Genomic DNA, 18,148 nt, shown 5'->3' on the forward strand with positions numbered 1-18,148 from the left:
TGAAAAAGACAGTCATTTTTACCTGTGAAAATGCCATTTTGACTACCGAACAAACTCTATTTTTAAGATAAATACTTACTAGATAAACCCTTAATAAATCTTAAATAAAGGACAAAGAATTATCTGTGGTAATGATCAGAAGGAAAAAAAGGCAGAGCGCTGGGGTACAGCTCAGTGGTAGGGCGCTTCCTTAACACCTTCCATGCCCTGGGATCTCTTCTGGCACTGTGGGGGAGTCTGAGGGGTGGGTAAAGAGAGGACAGAGGCTCTGAAGTAAACCAGGAAGAGACTGTGAAACAAAGACATGAACCCCTGCAGAGGAGCCAGGCTCTAAAGCTTCACAGTAGGCATAAAAAGGTGGCAATTTCATAGCCAATGTCGCCATATCAGTCTTCACAGAGATTCCCCTGTAGCTTGGGCTACAGAGTGAAATTCTGTCTCAAAAAAGTCACAATACACGCATATCCTTTAAGATAATTAAGTCCTGCTATATTCTGTCTGCCTAATTTCCCAGTGGCTTCTTATTTCTAACTCACATTCCCTTTCCAGTAGGATATTAAACTCAGATTTTTGGTAAGAAAACATACTCAACCAGCACATTCCACACAACGAGAGGCCAGAATGAGATGAGGTTAACAAACGGGGCATACTCTGGGAAAAAGGCATCTGAAGGGAGACAGTAAAGTGAAGGTGTAATGAAAAGGGGAGCCAGGGATACGGCTCAGTGGCAGAGTGCTTGCCCAGCATGTGTGAGGCTCTGGGGTTGACCCCAGGACCCACAAGAGGGGAGGGGGAATATGTTTGCTAGTGAAGGAACCAGGGATTGAGTAACAGCTAGTCATCAAGAAAATAAGAGGAATATGAGCAAACTGGCTAGGACAATAAAGATAGTATACAAAAAGAAACAGAACAGGCTCTTTTTTTACGAAGGGGATGAATGGTAAAAGGTGTCAAGGGAGTCATGTTGCAGAAAAAGTGACTCGGAAGGCCAGGGTCACTGATGACTTCTGAGGACAGTTTGAGTGAGGCAACAAAGGTAGATCCAAACCTAGCGGTTCAAAGGGAGAATCACACTGTCAACAAACAGTATCAACTAGAGGAAGAACCGTGACCCTGATGGCATGGGCACAGGAGAGCTGGCTCCGCCCTCTCACCTGAGGCCCCAGCAGCCCAAAATGACCACCTCAGCTACCACCTAGGCCCACAGCTGGGCCTTGGGTTGGCTCACTCTAACGACTATGTAATCTGGGATCTCCTGGAACTTGTGAAGGGACTGATCCCGTGGAACAAAACCAGCAGGATATCCCAGAGGAGCTCCAGTGAGGATCCAGTGACGATGGTGTACCAGAAACCAGAGGCCTTGAACCAGACCAGTGACTCACTGCAATGAACATTTGCTAGTAAAGCTGACTGGACAAAAGGGTATACTGTGACACACTGCAGCTCCCAATGCCAGCAGATGAATGAAGAGGTGTTGGAGAGGCAGGAAAGATGGAGGAACGAAGAGGTTCTTTTTTGGTTTGTTTGTTTGCTTGCTTTTTTTTTTTTCCTTTTGAGAGGAATGCCACAGGAGTGAGGGAAGGATATGGGGGGAGGGGGACCGAAAGGTGAGTGAAATTAGGGTGCATGATGTGAAATTCCTAAAGAATCAATAAAGAATCTATTTAAATTAAAATCAAACAAACAAAACCAGGAAAACTATTCTATAGAGAAGGAAGATTCAAGGTTAATTTGTATTACCAGTTTATAGAAAAATCTCTCCATTATAAAGACAAATGATTGATTTCTTAAATTAAACACTATCTTTACTCACACTGCTTAAATCTAAAATGTCAAAGGTGTTACAGCCAACATTGAGAGAGAACCCACATCAATATCTACCTCTGCCAACTGATTGCCCTGGTGAGGTCAGCCTCAAGCTTAGAACCAGCATGAGCCTGGTTGGCATAATGAAAAGGCCCACCTCCAGAACAGCCTACCAGGAGCACCAAGCCCCATGGCTCCACTTGGTGATGGAATGCATAAGTACAACATTATAGCCTCTTCCAGCTTTGAGGTCTTATCAGTGACTTCTGAAAGGAGCCCTGTGGACCACTGAGGTACAATGTATGAATAAAAAGTACTCTAGTGTATGTAAACAGACTTACCACAGAAACAAGTGTAGGTATTAGGAACATGTGCAGAAACATTCTGACAAGCCGGGCACCTCCAACCACTCTGGCCATCTGTTAAAAAAAAAGAATATACAATCCCTTTCCATATCGTAAGCTGGGTTAGGGATACAGCTCAGCAGCAGGGAACGTGCTTTGTCTATACAGGGCCCTAGGGCTTAATCCTTTGCACCCTCCTGAAGCGGCAGCACAGCAATTCTAAAATTTTACATCTGGCCAAGTGCAGTGGCATATCCCCTTAATCCCAGCACTGGGAAGACAGAGGCAAGAGCTGAGTTCAAGACCAGCTTGGTCTAGTGAGACCTTGTCTCAAAAAGAAAAAAAGTAAATCTACAGGAATTCCCATCATTGAAGTAGTTAGAATTAAAATGCTGAGTATTATCAGACATTTAAGAAACAGATCTAGGCTCTTAAGTAACTCTCACCCTGAGCTGTCCCCCTGCAGTGTATTAATTCTGTCCTATTGCTTTACTTCTGAATAAAGTTCTCAAAAAAGAAAAGAAAAAAAAAATCACAGTGCTGAATGCTTCGTTAAATACTGCATTCAGGCTACAAAGACTAATGTGGTGAATCAAGTAGATATCCATGTTGTTCAACCATCTCTAATACCAACATTAACTGAATAGTGACTTGAAAAGAGGTATACAGGAAAATCCCTATGTCCTGAATTAACAAGCCACAGCATAAGGAGTATATATTTCCAGCAAGATCTGTATTACCCGTAAACACTAGTGTACTTTAGGAAGGGCCTAGATACTACAGAGATTTGTGAAATGCAGAAACAACCTAATATCTGGAGGATAAATTAAACAATTTATATAAATGTCTAAACAAACTATAGATATATCTGGTTTCTTTGGCAGGGTCATACTATGTAGCTCTGGCTAGCCCAAACCCTGCTATGTAAAGCAGGCTGGCTTCACACTCACAGAAATACACCTGCCTTTGCTTTCCAAGTGCTGGGATTAAAGGTATGGGCCACCACCTCCTGGCTAGTTTTATTCTTTTTATTTATAAATGCTCTTTTTTTTCTCCGAGACAGGGTTTCTTTGTGTAGATTTGAGCCTGTCCTGGAACTCGCTTTGTAGACCAGGCTGGCCTGGAACTCACAGAGATTCACCTGCCTCTGCCTCTTGAGTGCTGAGATTAAAGGCGTGCGCCACCACCGCCCAGCTAGCACTTTGAAGGTAGGTTTATCCAAGCGGTGAGTGAAAAGAGCCCAGGAGACATAAACAACCGACCTGCCTGAGATGCAGGGGAGCGGGCCCATTTCTTGATGCAGTTCAGGTGGAAGACGTGGAAACAGCTCTGGCAGCTCCACACCGGGGCTGTGACTTGAACCAGCTCACAGCACACCATACACTCGTATTTTTCCGTAGTTAGTTGCTCGATGAGGGAACCTGTTTAAAACAAATGAACAAACTGAAACATAGAAAACCACTCCTCACTTCAGTCAATAAAGAAACACATCATTTGAGAGCATATTCTAACAGACTTAAAGGGACAGCTGATTCTGAGTAAGTGGCTATTCAGACTTTGAGGCCAAGAAAGGGCAGAAGTTGCTGAGACAGGACTGAGAAAGGAGCCGTGTGGGTAGGGATTCCGACAATGGAGGAAACATTCTCCCAAATCCACCCAAGTCATTGAGAGCTGTAGCTCAGGCCTGTGATCCAGGGTTCAGGAGTCTCACTTGTGCTCAAGATTTCAAGACCAGCCTGGGCTATATAATGAAACCTTGTTTCAAAACATCACAAATAAAATAATAAATAAATAACAGTAAGTATTGAATAGACTTAAAAGTATTGCAATCATCTGTTGTTCTGATCTTTCCCCTGTTGATTGTCATTTTATTTACTTATTTAGAAGTTTTGAGAGAGGGTCTTGTGTAAGAAAGGCTGGTCTGGACTCCTTTCCCTCCTGTCCCCACTTCCCAAGTGCTACCACACCCAGCTAGATTGTCTTATTCACTATTCTTACTTTATTAAGAAGCAACTTTTTTGTTGCTGTTGTTGAGACAGTCTTGCTGTGCTGCTCAGTTTAACCTCAGTCCTCCTGCCTCAACTTCCAGCGGGCTGTGACTGCAGATATGCACCACCCCTGCCTTGCAACTACTGGTTTATAATCCAGCTGCAGTGACGTTGGGCCACTAAGATACAAATCATGCAGACATGTTGACGGATGGCCACCAACTGTGGAACCCCCACAAATTACTGGTAAGTCCTTTACAAAGGCTTTCTCTCACACATTCTACATTATGTCAGTAATTTGCAGAATGTATCTAGACTCCAATTGCTGCTGCCCTCATCTGGTCTAAGCTGCTTTCTGTTACCTGGATTATTACAGTGCCTTCCTTACTACTCTTTCTACTTTTGACCATAGCAACACGAGCAGCAAATTGTAAATTAAGTCTGGCCTGGAGGCTGTAAGCCAGCGATCCCAGCTACTTGGCAGGCTCCCACAGGAGGACCACAAGTTTATGATCTGTCTGATACAGAATGATGGCGAGGCTAGCCTAGCCGTCTTAGTGAGACACTGTCTCACAATAAGAAGAAAAGAAGGGAGTAATACAACTCAGCAGGAAAGTGCCTGCTCGGCACCAAGAGGCCCCAGGTTCAATTCCCACTTCTGGTACAGGGGTGGTACCGAAAATTAGATGTACTCTTCCAATTAAAACAGAACAAAACAAAGAAACAACTTTATGTGTATGAGTGTCTTGCCTGCATGTGTACCACATGTGTGCCTAGTGCCCTCAGAAGTCAGAAAAAAGTGTCAGATCCTCTGGAACTGGAGTTACAGATGATTGTGAGTTGCCATGTGGGTGCTAGAACTGAACCTCGGTCCTCTACAAAAGCAGCCAGTCCTCTTAAATGCTAAGCCATCTCCCCAGGCCCTTGTTAACAGCTCTTATCTTGTGACTGTAAAAGCCCAAATCCTCAGTGGCCCCCCCACCTCCTCCTCAGTCTCACTGCTCTTCGGGTAGATTCCTTCCTGGGGACTTTATGCTCCCTACTGTGCCTACAAGACTTGCCCTAGATTTCTGCATGGCTCGGCTCCTCGTTCACTCCAGTATTTACTCAAAATGTGACCTCCTCATGAAACAGTCCTCAGTCACACTTACAAAAATTACAATTCGCTCCCTGAACATAATCTGTTCTCCTTCCACACTGCATGTTTCCTTAACTACCTGCCAGTGTCAGGCATCATGGTTAATTCCTGTAATCCCAGCACGCCAGGTGCTGAGACAGGAGGATCAAGACTCAGAGGCTCACTTAAGCCACATAGTCAGACCCTGTCTTATAAAAAGAAAACAAAACTTATCTGATAAACCATGTGTTATGTATTATACATATTGCTTATTATCTAACTGTATATACAGAGTGTACTCCCCTTGGAAACAAAGATTTTTATTAGAGTGGTACCTTAGACACAGTGGGCAACCACAGTAAAAAAAAAAATAACAAAGAGGTCCTAGAGAAGGAAATATAAATCTCTCACTGGCAACAGTACCTTTCTCTTTGGTTTGAGTACGACATGTCTAATGTGTAAAATATGGTAGTTGTGGAACTCTAGAGCTGCTCTGTGCTGGTAAACTATCGGGTTGGAGTGCCAAGATTTGTCCACGGTAGGTGCCGGTCCTGTCTGACCCCAGTTCTTCTTCAGTTTCCATAGGCCTGAAAAACACTAGGGTTCCCCATCCTTTCTCGGCCATGACCGTGTCTACTGTATGACTCTAGTTGACCAGTCTATTAGTGAAAGGACACAAGACACCGAGACAACCTGGGGAACCCAGAGACCTCATGAAGCGCTAACCGACTGCAAACTGTGCAGACACACCGATAACCTTTTTTTCTGTCTCCAACCCCAACTCCCCACCGAAAGTCTCAGATCCTTACACTGAGGTCCACCCACCAAATAACGCTTTCAAAAAAGCGACAACAAAGCCTCTGCTGTAAGCTTTCTCTAGCACTTTGACTGTGCTTTCTCTGAGGCTCACCTCTCCATGTGGCCACTGCTGACATGAGGCTAACCTCCACACTAGCTGGACTCAAGCGGCATCCTCCCCCACCTGTTCTTTTCTCCATTCTTCTCTAGAGACTACAGCTTGCTTTCCTAGGAGTTTTTGTTTTAAACTGTAGTAAAGATTGTCCTTGAGTTTAAAGAACAAAACCAGAAACAAACTGTTCTAGTTTGCTTTTTATTGCTGTGATAAAACACTATTACCATAAGCAGCTTGGGGAGGAAAGGATTTATTTTAGCTTACATCTTAGTCCACTGTGAAGGAAGTCAGGAATCTAGAGGCAAGAAGTGAAGCCATGGAGGACCACTGCTTACTAGCTTGCTTTTCAGGCTCATCTTCAGTTACCTCTTTCTTTTTTACATTTATTTTTATTTCATGTGCATTGGTATTTTTTACCTGCATGTATATCTGTATAAGGGTGTTGAATTCCTGGAACTAGAGTTACAGATTGTTCTGAGTTGGCCGTGTGGGTGCTGGGAATTGAATCCAAATCCTCTGGAAGAGTAACCAGTGCTCTTAACTGCTGAGCCATCTCTCCAGCCCTCAGCCACCTTTCTTATACGTCCCTGGACTACCTGCCCAGGGGTGCCATTGTTCACAATGGGGTGGGCCCCCACATCAATTATTAATCAAGAAAATTCCCCCCCCCAGACCTGCCTACAGGCCAATCTGATGGAGTCATTTTCTCAGTTGGAATTCCCACTTCCAAGATAATGTTAGTTTGTTTTAAGAAAAAAAAAAAAAAAAAAAAAAAAACCTAACCAGCAAACAAACAACAAAACCACAAAGCTAACACTTGGCCTGGTGGCACATACCTGTAATTGCAGCACTAGAGAGGCTGAAGCAGGAGTTCAAGGCCAGGCCAGGCCACATACAAAGTCTGAAGACAGCCTAGGGAACATAATCTAACCCTGTTTTTAAAAAACAGAAAACTAGCCGGGCAGTGGTGGCGCACGCCTTTGATCCCAGCACTCGGGAGGCAGAGCCAGGCGGATCTCTGTGAGTTTGAGGCCAGCCTGGGCTACAGAGTGAGATCTAGGACAGCCACCAAAACTACACAGAGAAATCCTGTCTTGAAAAACCAAAAAAACAAAAACAAAACCAGAAAACTAGCCAGGCAATAGTAATCCATGCCTTTAATCCCACCACTTGGGAGCTTTCTGCCTCCAGTGCTGAGACTAAAGGGATGCACCACCACTGCCCAGCTAACAGCAGCTGAGACTAAAGGGATGCACCACCACTGCCCAGCTAACAGCAGCTGAGACTAAAGGGATGCACCACCACTGCCCAGCTAACAGCAGCTGCTCTTTTTGTTGGTTGTTTATTTGGAGACAGGGTTTCTCTATATAACAGCTCTGGCTATCTTGGAACTCACTCTGTAGACCAGGCTGGCCTTGAACTCACAGAGATCCACCTGCCTCTACCTCCCAAGTGCTGGGATTAAAGGCATGCGTCACCACTGTCCACCATAGTCTGACAAGGCAGCTGCTCTTTTTTTTTTTTTTTTTGGTTTTTTGAGACAGGGTTTCTCTGTGTAGCTTTGCGCCTTTTCCTGGAACTCACTTGGTAGCCCAGGCTGGCCTCGAACTCATAGAGATCCGCCTGGCTCTGCCTCCCGAGTGCTGGGATTAAAGGCGTGCGCCACCACTGTCCACCATAGTCTGACAAGGTAGCTGTTCTTAAAGAAGTTGATATAAATGCAGGGCCAGGGAGGCAAAGGCAGGTAGATACGAGTTCAAGGCCAGCTTGGGCTACACAGAGAAGCACTGTGGGAGTGGGGTGCGGGGAGTTCAGTGGGGAAAAAAAAAAGCCCTGGGCAGGTATAACATCATTGATTAGGTCAAAGTCTCACAACAAATCAAAAGGAGACCAATAAGGCAAAAGTTCCCAAGGAAGAGCTTCCATACTGAAGTTATCCCGTACCTCCAATACACACAGAGATCTTGCTAAGTAGCAATTTGTCCAAACTCAGTCTTCCCCAGTGCTAGTACCAAAGGTATGTATGCTCCCTGTCATACCTAGCGCTGCCTTGATGAAATACACACTCAAGGCAGAGTGAGGAATATCTTCCAACACTGTAAAGGGTTATTTGCAAAGAAGGGGACAGAATTACGGTAACTATGCGAGAGTCATGTGCTTCTTCAGAAGAACCAAAAGGTAGAAAGTACTTGCAGGAAAGTATTTAGTTCAACAGAAGTTCTGTGTAACAGTCAGAGCTGACTAATAACTAAGAGCTGTGTGAAGCAAGAACACCACAAGGAAAAAAGAAAGAAAGAAAGATATGGTATCTAGGCCAAGGACAGTGGTCCGTGCCTGGAATCCCAGCACTAGGAGGCAGAGAAAGGAAGATTTCTGTTAGTTCAAGGTCAGCCTGGTCTACATACCAAGTTCCGGGCTAGGGCTACACAGGGACACCTCTGGGGCTGGTGGTGGGGTGGTGGTGCATACCTTTAATCCCAGCACTCAGAGGCCAGAGCTCCATAGGAAAGAAAGTATCTTCTTTGTAACTAGTCTAAGACAGGGCTGTCAGGAAAACAAATCATGGGTTCTGGGGTTTTTTTTGGTTTTTCAAGACAGGGTTTCTCTGTGTAGCCCCTGGCTGTCCTGGAACTCACTCTGTAGACCTGGCTGTCCTGGAACTCACCGAGATCAGTCTGCCTCTGCATCCTGAGTGCTGGGATTAAAGGTGCAAATTATGGTTTCAAGTGATAAATTTGAAAACGAAGTATATATAGTGATACAGAAAGACATGCTTGCTAAGGACTGGAACAGATAAATACTATAAGGATAAGAAAAGGCTCCCTGGATATGTAACTAAACCAGCTTCTGAAACATCTATAGTTTACTAGTGGAGCTGGAGCATAAACCTTTTAATCCTAGCACTTGGGAGAGCAGAGGAACTCTAGGAGTTCTAGCCCAGCTTAGTCTCCATAGGGACTTCCAAGCCAGTCAGGGATGCACAGCGAGATCCTGTCTAAAAGGAGTTTATTGTTGAAGAGATGGCTCAGTGGTGTACTGATCTTGCTGAGGACCAGAGTTCAGTTCCCAGCACCCCGTGGCAGCTCATGATCACCTGTAACTTCAGTTTCAGGGGATCTGATGACTTCTTCTGGCCTCAGAAGGCTTCTTGGCATACACAGTGATGCACTTACACTCAGGTGTACACACACAAAAATAAATCTTTAATTCCAGCACTTGGGAGGCAGGCAGATTTCTGTGAGTTCAAGGCCAGCCTAGTCTACATAGCAAGTTCCAGGATAGCTAGGGCTACATAGTGAGACCCTGTCTCAGAAACAAAAACAAAGGGCTGGAGAGATGGCTCAGTGCTTAAGAGCACAGGCTGCTTCTTCCAGAGGTTCGGGTTTGATTCCCAGCATTGGTGGCTTACAGTGAGTTCTCACTTCAGTTCTAGGGGGGTCTGATGTCCTCTTCTGGCCTCCATGGGCACCAGGCACACACACAGCACACAAATATACATACAAATGAAAGAGCCATACACATAAAAAATTGAAAGTAAAAACAAAACAAACAAACAACAACAACAACAAAAATTTAGCAGTGAGCTAAGGGGTAGGCACTCTAGCTAGAGGGAACTGCATACAAGAGCTTGGATAACAAAACAGGAAGGGATCTGGAATAAAATGACATAGAGCATGGCAACAGAAGATGGGACTGTTGAGGACAGCAGACGCCAGTATCTCCAGGTGACAGAACCCGGGACAGGAATGATGGCTCAAGATGTGTTTTGGAAAAGCTGTTCTCTGATGATGGAGCAAAAGATGAACGGGAAAGAATTAAGACACGAGACAGGACCAACGCAATGGAGCGAGCAAGTTGAAAGAAGATGTAAGCTTGTAATCAACAGGAGCAACGGGATGTTACCATGTCCTGCTTCTGCTAGCTTAGCTCACAAAGAATCTAACAACCAGACAGCTGCACCGTCTCCAGCTACATTTAAAGCTCTTACACAATGATTTAGTGGAGGAAAATCAGTAAACCAAAAAAGTGCTGGGCCTGGAGGTGAAGGCTGGTAATACCAGCTACTCAGGATGCTGAGGCAGGAGCAGCACAAGTTCAAGGCCACCCTGGGTAACCTATAAAGAGTGTCTCAAACCAACAACAAAACAGAGTAAGAGGGTACCAATGAGGGCAGCAGCGGGTAGGGGCAGGATCCAAGCAGGTGAGGAAGTGAGGCAGAGACTTCACTGTGTTACCTTTTTATTGTCTAGTTTCTAAATGATTGGAGTGTACTGCTTGAAAACTCACATCACGCCATCTTTCCTCCCCTCCAGGCACTTACCTGTGTGTGTTTCCACATTCTTCAGCATATGGTTCTGTTTGCCTCTGGGGAAAGGAGAAAGCACTTGGGGGTCCTGTCTCCGTGCAGCAGTCTTCTCTTGGCCAACCCTTCTGGAAGACTTGTTGACAACTGCCAGATTCCCAGTGTCACAGGCTGACTTCGTCAGTCTTTCTCTGAGATTGTCCTTTGGAATGGGGGGCATGTTGTTTCTGGGCCCTGAATTTATATGCCGCTGACTCTCTTGTTTGGGTGGGTTCCTGCCTGGTCGAGGTCGGGCGCCCTCCACTTCCCAGGGAGGTCTTTTCTGTGGGTGTCTTCTCTGCTCACTCCGTCTCGACACACATCCATCCACTCCAGCTTTTCTACAGGGCGCATCTGAGAAGTCAGCGTGGGAAACACCCGCAGGTCTGCTAGCTTCATCCTCAGACTTGGGGCTCACTCTGTTTCCCCACTCACATTTGAGTTTCCCTTTGGCCTTTGGTCCTCTGCCATAGTTGTACGTAAGCTGGGCTGCCTTCTTGGGCTTGGCGCCCCTGGGATCTGCAATAACCACATCTGCCTCGCTCTCAGAAGGGCTGTGCTCCCTAGGGTCTGTTCCACTCTCTGACCTGGCCACGCTTTCTAAACTAGATGCATCTGACGTCTGGTCAGTGAGCCCTTGTGCTCTCTTGACTCTGCTTTGGTGCTTTTCATTCCTCAGTTTCTGCCATGGCTGATTCTGAAGGCCATGGTTCTTGGGGGACTTATTAGACACCTGGAAGGAAGCCTGGTGACTCCTCGGCTTGCTTCCAGAGGCGTAACTGTGCTGATGAACAGCAGAGATGTCATCATAAGGGGCCTGCCTAGGAAGGTGACAGGGAGGTGAGGAACTATAATTTCTTCTGCCGATCCTATTAGCGTCTAGTCTTCTTTGGGGCCCGCAATTTAGACCAGAATTTTTTCTCTCCTGAGGAATGAACTCAGCAGCATCTGTATTGAATTTAAAAGTGCCTAGGAAACAAGAAATAGATAACCAGTAAGAAATTAGTGTTACTTATGAAGCCCACAACTCTAAAAGGCACATGTAAAACTATTTTCTTAAGGACAGTGTATAAAATAGGCTTAATGAGATCAGTCTCTTATGAAAGTGTTGGGCTCTCAGTCCTTGCGGAGGACGATTAGTATCCCATGTTTAGTGGCCACACTGATATCCACTGATGGCCTAGGCCATCTAGCACTATGAACATGCATTTATCCTAAAATCTTAGGAGAGCCAAAGCCAGGCATGATAGTATGCACTGGCAATCCCCTCACTTGGAAGTCAAACTCAAGAAGAGCCTGAGCTACATGAGAACCTATAGCCAAAACCAACACCTTGGAAGAAGACAGAGCATGTTGGTACATACCTCTAATCAGAGCACTGGAGAGGCCTAGGCAGGAGAATCAAGAACTTGAGACTAGCCCAGGTTCGAGAGTGAGACTTTGTCTCAATAAAAACTGAAGATCAGGTTTAGGGATGCGGTATTGGTCAGGAGTTCCATGTGGTCTTTCAGAACACTAAAGCAGCATTGCATAATAGCAAGCAAACAGGCTTTGAAATCAGCTAGAATGGGTTTAAAGTCTGAATGAGCTTAGGGCTTAGTTTCTACATCTATAATGAAGGATAACAATGTTTATTTCAGAGTTATTATGGCCCCTAGAAGAGTCCACACAGACAATATTAGCATAGTGAGTTGGTTAGTCTCCATCTCTTCCCCCAAGGAATACAGTTTGGGCTTTTTACATGTAACTCCTACAACATGTTCTAAAATTTCCAAGTGTTAAAATGTAACCTTACTTTAACTTCAGCCTACTCATCCCCCCACCAGGTGATTCTGAGTACAGCCAGCTCAGTTCCTGAAGCCTAAAGAAACCATCAACGGGCACTTTTAATCCCAGCACTCAGGAGGCGAAGGCAGGCAGGCAGATGTCTGTTAGCTTGAGGCCAGCCTGGTCTACACAATGAGTTTCAGGTCAGTCAGGGCTACACAGTAAGACCCTGTCTCAGAGAGAGAGAGAGAGAGACAGAGACAGAGAGACAGAAGACAAACTATGTGCCTAATGACACAAACCAGTCAGTAAGAAAGTCAGTTACAGTAGCAATCAACAGTCTGTAAGGCATGAATTTAAGTCCCTGCCTACCATTTAGTTTGTTCTACATCACCTATTTTCCGCCATTTGAGAAAAGGCCTCACTATGTAACCCAGCTGCCTTCAAATTCACTATATAGCTCAGGCTGGCTTCAAACTTAAAATCCTCTTGCCTCAACCTTCTAAATGATGTAATTACTGGCATGCACTATCATGTCCTGCTTTATTATGCTTTAATGTGTTACTCAGTCCCAGTTTTTGTATATGTAATGGAGAACATAATCCCTACCTCGGAGCCGCTAGGGATCCTAAGTTAGTAAAGTAAAGCAATACCATGCCTACAATGGTTAAAGTGATACCTTATTATTGCTTTTAGAGCTACAATTATCTGAAGACAGACTCCAATGGGTATGCTGAAAAACTTGGCGATTTCTAAGGCTTGGCACTTTTTAGGTACTTAGTATGTGCCACACACTCTTCTAGGCACTTTTCATGTGTTAACGTCCTTATTCTGTTTTAAATCTGTATGTGTAGGTATCTGTGTGTGTACACCATGAGTGTGTGGGTGTCTTGAGGCAAGAGAAGCTATCAGATCCCCTGGAGCTGGAGTTAAGGCAGTTCTGAGTCACCTGGTGTGTAGAGCTAAGAACCAAACTTGGTCTTCTGGAGGAGCAGCGAGTGCTCTTAACAGCTGAGCCATCTCTCCAGCCCCATTAACTCACGTAATCTTCACGTTCTTGTTGAGAAAACTACAGCACAGTGACCTGCCCAAGGCCACGGGCACTCCAAGGCAGGCTCGGAATTCTGACTTAGGACACGTAGCACTCATGACTTCGTGCTTATTCATACAGTGCACACTCACAGCAGAGAGCACAGAGACACAGCCAAGGCCTGGCGAGATCATAAAGGCCATCGAGAAACCTCTCACTCAATCAGGATTTGTCCCAAACACTTCCACATAGGCAGTGTTCTGAGGGTGGGGTAGAGAGCCTCACAAAACGGCAAGAGGATTTAGACAAACTCAGAGAGTGGCAGAGGCACTCTGGAAACGAGATCAATTTAAAAGTGGGAATAGGTAAACTGCACCAAGAGGTGCTATACATTTTTCTCCTGCTATGAAGAAGCAAGGATGGAAAGAGGGGCTAGAAAAAAGGTCAGTAAAGCTGCCTAATAGCCTGGTAACGGATGTTTCACATTGTGTAGTACTGAACAGATCCAGACAATGCTGCGCCTAGTCATACACAGTTGTTTTCACTAGACCTAGGCCGAAGCCCCCAGAAAGACGGTTAGAGACAGGAAAGGGAAAGGGGCACATGAATCAGGAAACTGTGCCATGGCACAAGTCAGACACTCGTTTCACTATTTGAAGTGGAAGTGAGCTGTAAGTGAGCTGTCTTCTCGCCAGGGCATCACTGTAATACAAGTAAGGGGACCAGAGAACCAACAAAACACAGCACAGTAGTGTTGTGTACAAAGACTGATCACGGGCAGAGGCAGGTGGAGCTCTGAGAGTTCAAGGCCAGCCTGGTCTACAAAGCGAGTTCCATGACCCTTTCACAAGGGTCATGAAAGACCAACAGAAAACACAGACATTTACATTACAAGTCATGACAGTAGCAAAATTACAGTTATGAAGTAGCAACAAAAATGATTTTATGGTTGGGGGTCACCACACCATGAGGGTCCCAGCATTAGGAAGTTGAGGACCACTGGCTTGGGGAGTGTGTGAGCGAGAGTCAATGTTAAGGCAAGGACAAAGACTATAGAAACAAGGAAGTAGGGATTTCTTGAACAAGGGGACTCAAAAAATGCTTTAGGGAGTGGAAGTAGTAACCTCGTGCAGAGTCCTAAAGGCTAAAGTTATGAGTCACAACTAGCCCTCACTCAACTCTGCTTCAAATACCTAAGGGTATGGAAGTAAGTCAGAGGTAAGAAGATCACCAGATTCAGTTTAGTGTATCTGCCTAAAGTTTTCCACTCCCCAAGATGATTTTTATATCCAAGCCAAGTCTAGGGTACACCAATGCAGTGTGTTCTTCCACTCACTCTTTAGACTGAGCCAGGATGGACACCTTACCTGTGGCTCAGTACACAAACACACGCACAGCCTTACTAGTGTGCTAATAAGATGTGTCAGAAACACAACTATAATTCAAGCCAATGCTGCACGTTGCTGTGCTGATTTTCAGGAAGAGCAGGCCATGAAGTCAAATCTATGGAATGGGTTGTGACAAGTATTTTTTTAAATTGTAAAGTTAACAGTACGTTGTTGGTAGTTAAAGAAACCACTGCTTCTCCCCCTCAACCCTCAGCCCGCCCTTCCAAGACAGGGGCTCAGTACGTAACCCTGGCTGGCCTGGAACTAGATATGTAGACTAGGCGGGCCTCAAACTCAAAGATCCTCCTGCTTCAGCCTCCTGAGTGCTGGGATTACAGGCGTGTGCCACCATGCCTGAGACCACTGAAATATTTGGTTTACTTAAAGAAATTTTTTTGGATGCGTCCGCACCTTACAGAGAGGAGGGGGACTGGATATATGCCACGTATGTGCTGATACCCTTGGTGGCCAGAAGAGAGCGTCAGATCTCCTAGAATTGGAGTTACAGGTGGTTGTGCGAACCGACCATGGTTCTCCTGGAAGAGGAGGTAGGGTTTTTTATTTCGGTTTGGTTTGGTTTTGTTGTTGTTTTTCGAGACAGGGTTTCTCTGTGTAGCCCTGTCTGTCCTGGAACTCGCTCTGTAGACCAGGCTGGCCTCGAACTCAACAGACATCCACCTGCCTCTGCCTCTCGAGTGCTGGGATTCAAGATGTGAGCTACCACGCCCGGCTTGAGGTAGTGTTCTTAAACACAGCACCGACAACTCTCCAGTCTCTTGATTCACTTTTACGTTAGGTAAGTGCACAAATATCCCAGTGCTAAACGTTTCTTTTTGATCGCTGTCCACTAAATTTGAAACCCCGGATCTACCGATACACCCTGAATAAAATGGAAATAACTTATATTAACAGTCAAATGAGGCTGTCTCCACCACGGAGGAGCTCCAGGAAGGAAAGTGAGCCAACAATCAGGCACAGAACAGGTAGGGTCCGGGAATTAGCTTACTGCCTCCAAACTGACAGATGAGGGCACTGAGACTGGGATCACACACGTCACGGCAGAACGGGGTTCCAACCCCCTCGAGGCTGGCCCCGCTGGCGCGCGCCCGCGGCTCGCCGCCGCTCCGAGAGGTTGGGAACACACCCCTAGCCCTGCGCGCAAACTCGCTGGACTCCAGGGCCCGCTACCGAGCCTCGCCTACGCCCGCCCGCCCGCCCGCCGGACTCCGCGCCGCGCTGCCTCGGGAAGGCCGGAAGGAGCTCCGCGGGGGCGCGGGTCGCCCACGGCCGCTCGCTGGGCACCGGGACCCGTCCGCTCTCCTCGGGAACCCAGGGGCCGAGCTTCAGCACCCCGTGGAAGATGGTGGCGGGGTCCGGACGTGCAGCGCGCGTGGCTTGGCCCTTGCGAGCCACTGTCCCCCGCGCAGCACGCGCCCCTCTCGCCACCGCAAGGGCCCGCACCCCTTCCGATCTCCTTGCTGACTACACTGCCGCACCCCAGAGGTCCCGCGCGGGGAAGCGGACAGTACCTGAGACCGGAGGCGCCTCCGCCATCCCGTGCTGTGCCGCAGCACCTCAAGCGAGCCCCGCCACCGAGCGAGCGCTGTCACTTGGTCACGTGTCCCGGATTTCCGGCGCCGAGGATTCGCTCCTGCGCGCGTGTGGACGGCCAGGGGGGTGGTGCCGCTCCAATAGACGGTGGAATGGCGCGTTTGGGACGTCAGACAAATGCGACGGGCCTGGGCGGAGGCGGGGGACGGGCGGGGGTGCTGAAGAGGGCTCGAACGGCGGGAGCTGGTGTTCTCCGGTTGCAGCGCCTTTTTGTCATGTCCTGCCATCTGCCCAGCTTTAAGTGGTCATTTTGCATAAAAGGTAGAACTCCTTCCTGAATATGCATCGTGTCTCCCTCCTACAGGACCCTTAAGGGCAGCGTCCATCAGTCTCTGGCCAACAGCAACAGGAATCTCTAGTTTGAACACAGAGAAAGCAAGCATAGGGGACAGGTGTTTTAGAAGTTGATTTAGGTGTTACAGGGACCAGTATCTCCTTTTGTCAACCTGCTGGTGAGCAGTCTCTAGACATCACCACTCGAGTAGTTTGGTTGAACCATGGAGAATAGGTTTCCTGTACCTTTGAAATCTTAATATAAAGTAGCATTAGAGGAAAGAAATGTGAAACATGTGTTTCGTTACCTTAATTCACTTTCTTATGCCTTCAGAACTTTGGTTTACGGACCTTGAAACACTTTCTTGGCCCCTCAGAACTTTCTTAAACTTCCACATCCTCCATCTAACCATTTACCACAGACACGAGCAGTTATTACTGAGAGCAAGTTCCTGGAGAGCCTTTGGTTCTGTTTTGCTCTTCTTTCTCTGTCACAGTCAGGTGGCCAGCCTGACACAGGACAAAGATTTTGGAGGAAACCTTTAAACAAACATGCTTGGGTCTAGAGGAGGAGCCATAACCAAACCTCAGAGCCAGCTTTCCAATAAAGGGGAACAACTTTAATATTATACACACTCAAAAGACGTTTGAATCCCTGTTAAACTGAATCCAGTGACTAGAAGGCTCGGAGACAAATTCTGAGCCCTGGCCATCAAAACAAGCAGCACTAGCAGTGATGGCTGGCAGCTGGCAGAGGAGAGAAAGCAGAAACAAAACCAGTCAACACAGAATACAGAAAGCTTGCAGACTCAAAGGAGACCAGTCAGAAACAAAACATGTGGTGGTCACCATCATTCATACATTCAGTTGAGCCTGAACCATTTCCATCTCTGGTTTCCTGTTTGCCACAAGACTTACAGACACACCAGAAAACACAGACCCACCTGCACATATAGACAGACAGCAAAACTTTCCCAACAACCAGGACCAGGTGGGCTGGTGACATCCGGTTTTGCCCTGGATGGGAGTGAAAGGGTTTTGTAGTTGGATGATTAGAGGAGGATTATGTTTGGCTAGAGAAGGGTTTAGGGTGTCCCATAATTAGGGATGCACCCGGGAGGCTGGCAAGGGAGACGGTGTGTCTGATCACATGATTTGGAGGAGGGGAAGGGTTGGCAAGCCTGGGGTCAAGTGGATTGGGGGAGAGAAGGAAATAGAGGCTCCCACTTTGGCTAAGAGGTGCCTTCTCAGCAAGGGGATGGATGGGTAAGGTGAGAATTTCTAAAGATACAACTAAGTGGTGGGGTTTGGTGAGGTTGGTAAAGCTGTCCCCCTATTATAGCGGAACAAGGAGAGGTGGGTCCCTAAAACTCCATCAAGACCAAGTAGATGGCCCTGGTGTCCAAAAGGAAGGAGATGGGTCACCCTGATACTGTGATGGCTACCCACCTACCTGATATCCCCACCATTGTACTTGACCAAAGCATTGACTTATGACTTCTTCCATTCTGCAACTATCAAAGTTCCTATAACCTCTTTCTTCTACAGTAGAATGTGTCAGGGTAACCT

At 46.6% G+C, this 18,148-nt stretch overlaps 1 protein-coding gene across 1 annotated transcript in view; it reads right to left on the bottom strand.

The window, feature by feature from the left end:
- Window positions 1–16,363, bottom strand: part of Nfx1 (nuclear transcription factor, X-box binding 1) — a 69,271-nt gene extending 52,908 nt beyond the window's left edge. Inside the window, 4 exon segments of the mRNA XM_052718454.1 lie at window positions 2,148–2,225; window positions 3,413–3,571; window positions 10,490–11,479; window positions 16,225–16,363. Of these exon segments, the coding sequence (XP_052574414.1) occupies window positions 2,148–2,225; window positions 3,413–3,571; window positions 10,490–11,479; window positions 16,225–16,249 (1,252 nt within the window). The 5' untranslated portion in view covers window positions 16,250–16,363.
- Window positions 16,364–18,148: the final 1,785 nt, after the last annotated feature.

Source organism: Peromyscus californicus, unplaced genomic scaffold, assembly GCF_007827085.1.
Source record: "Peromyscus californicus insignis strain IS unplaced genomic scaffold, ASM782708v3 Scaffold_5__1_contigs__length_169319896, whole genome shotgun sequence".
NCBI classification, from domain to species: Eukaryota; Metazoa; Chordata; class Mammalia; order Rodentia; family Cricetidae; genus Peromyscus; species Peromyscus californicus.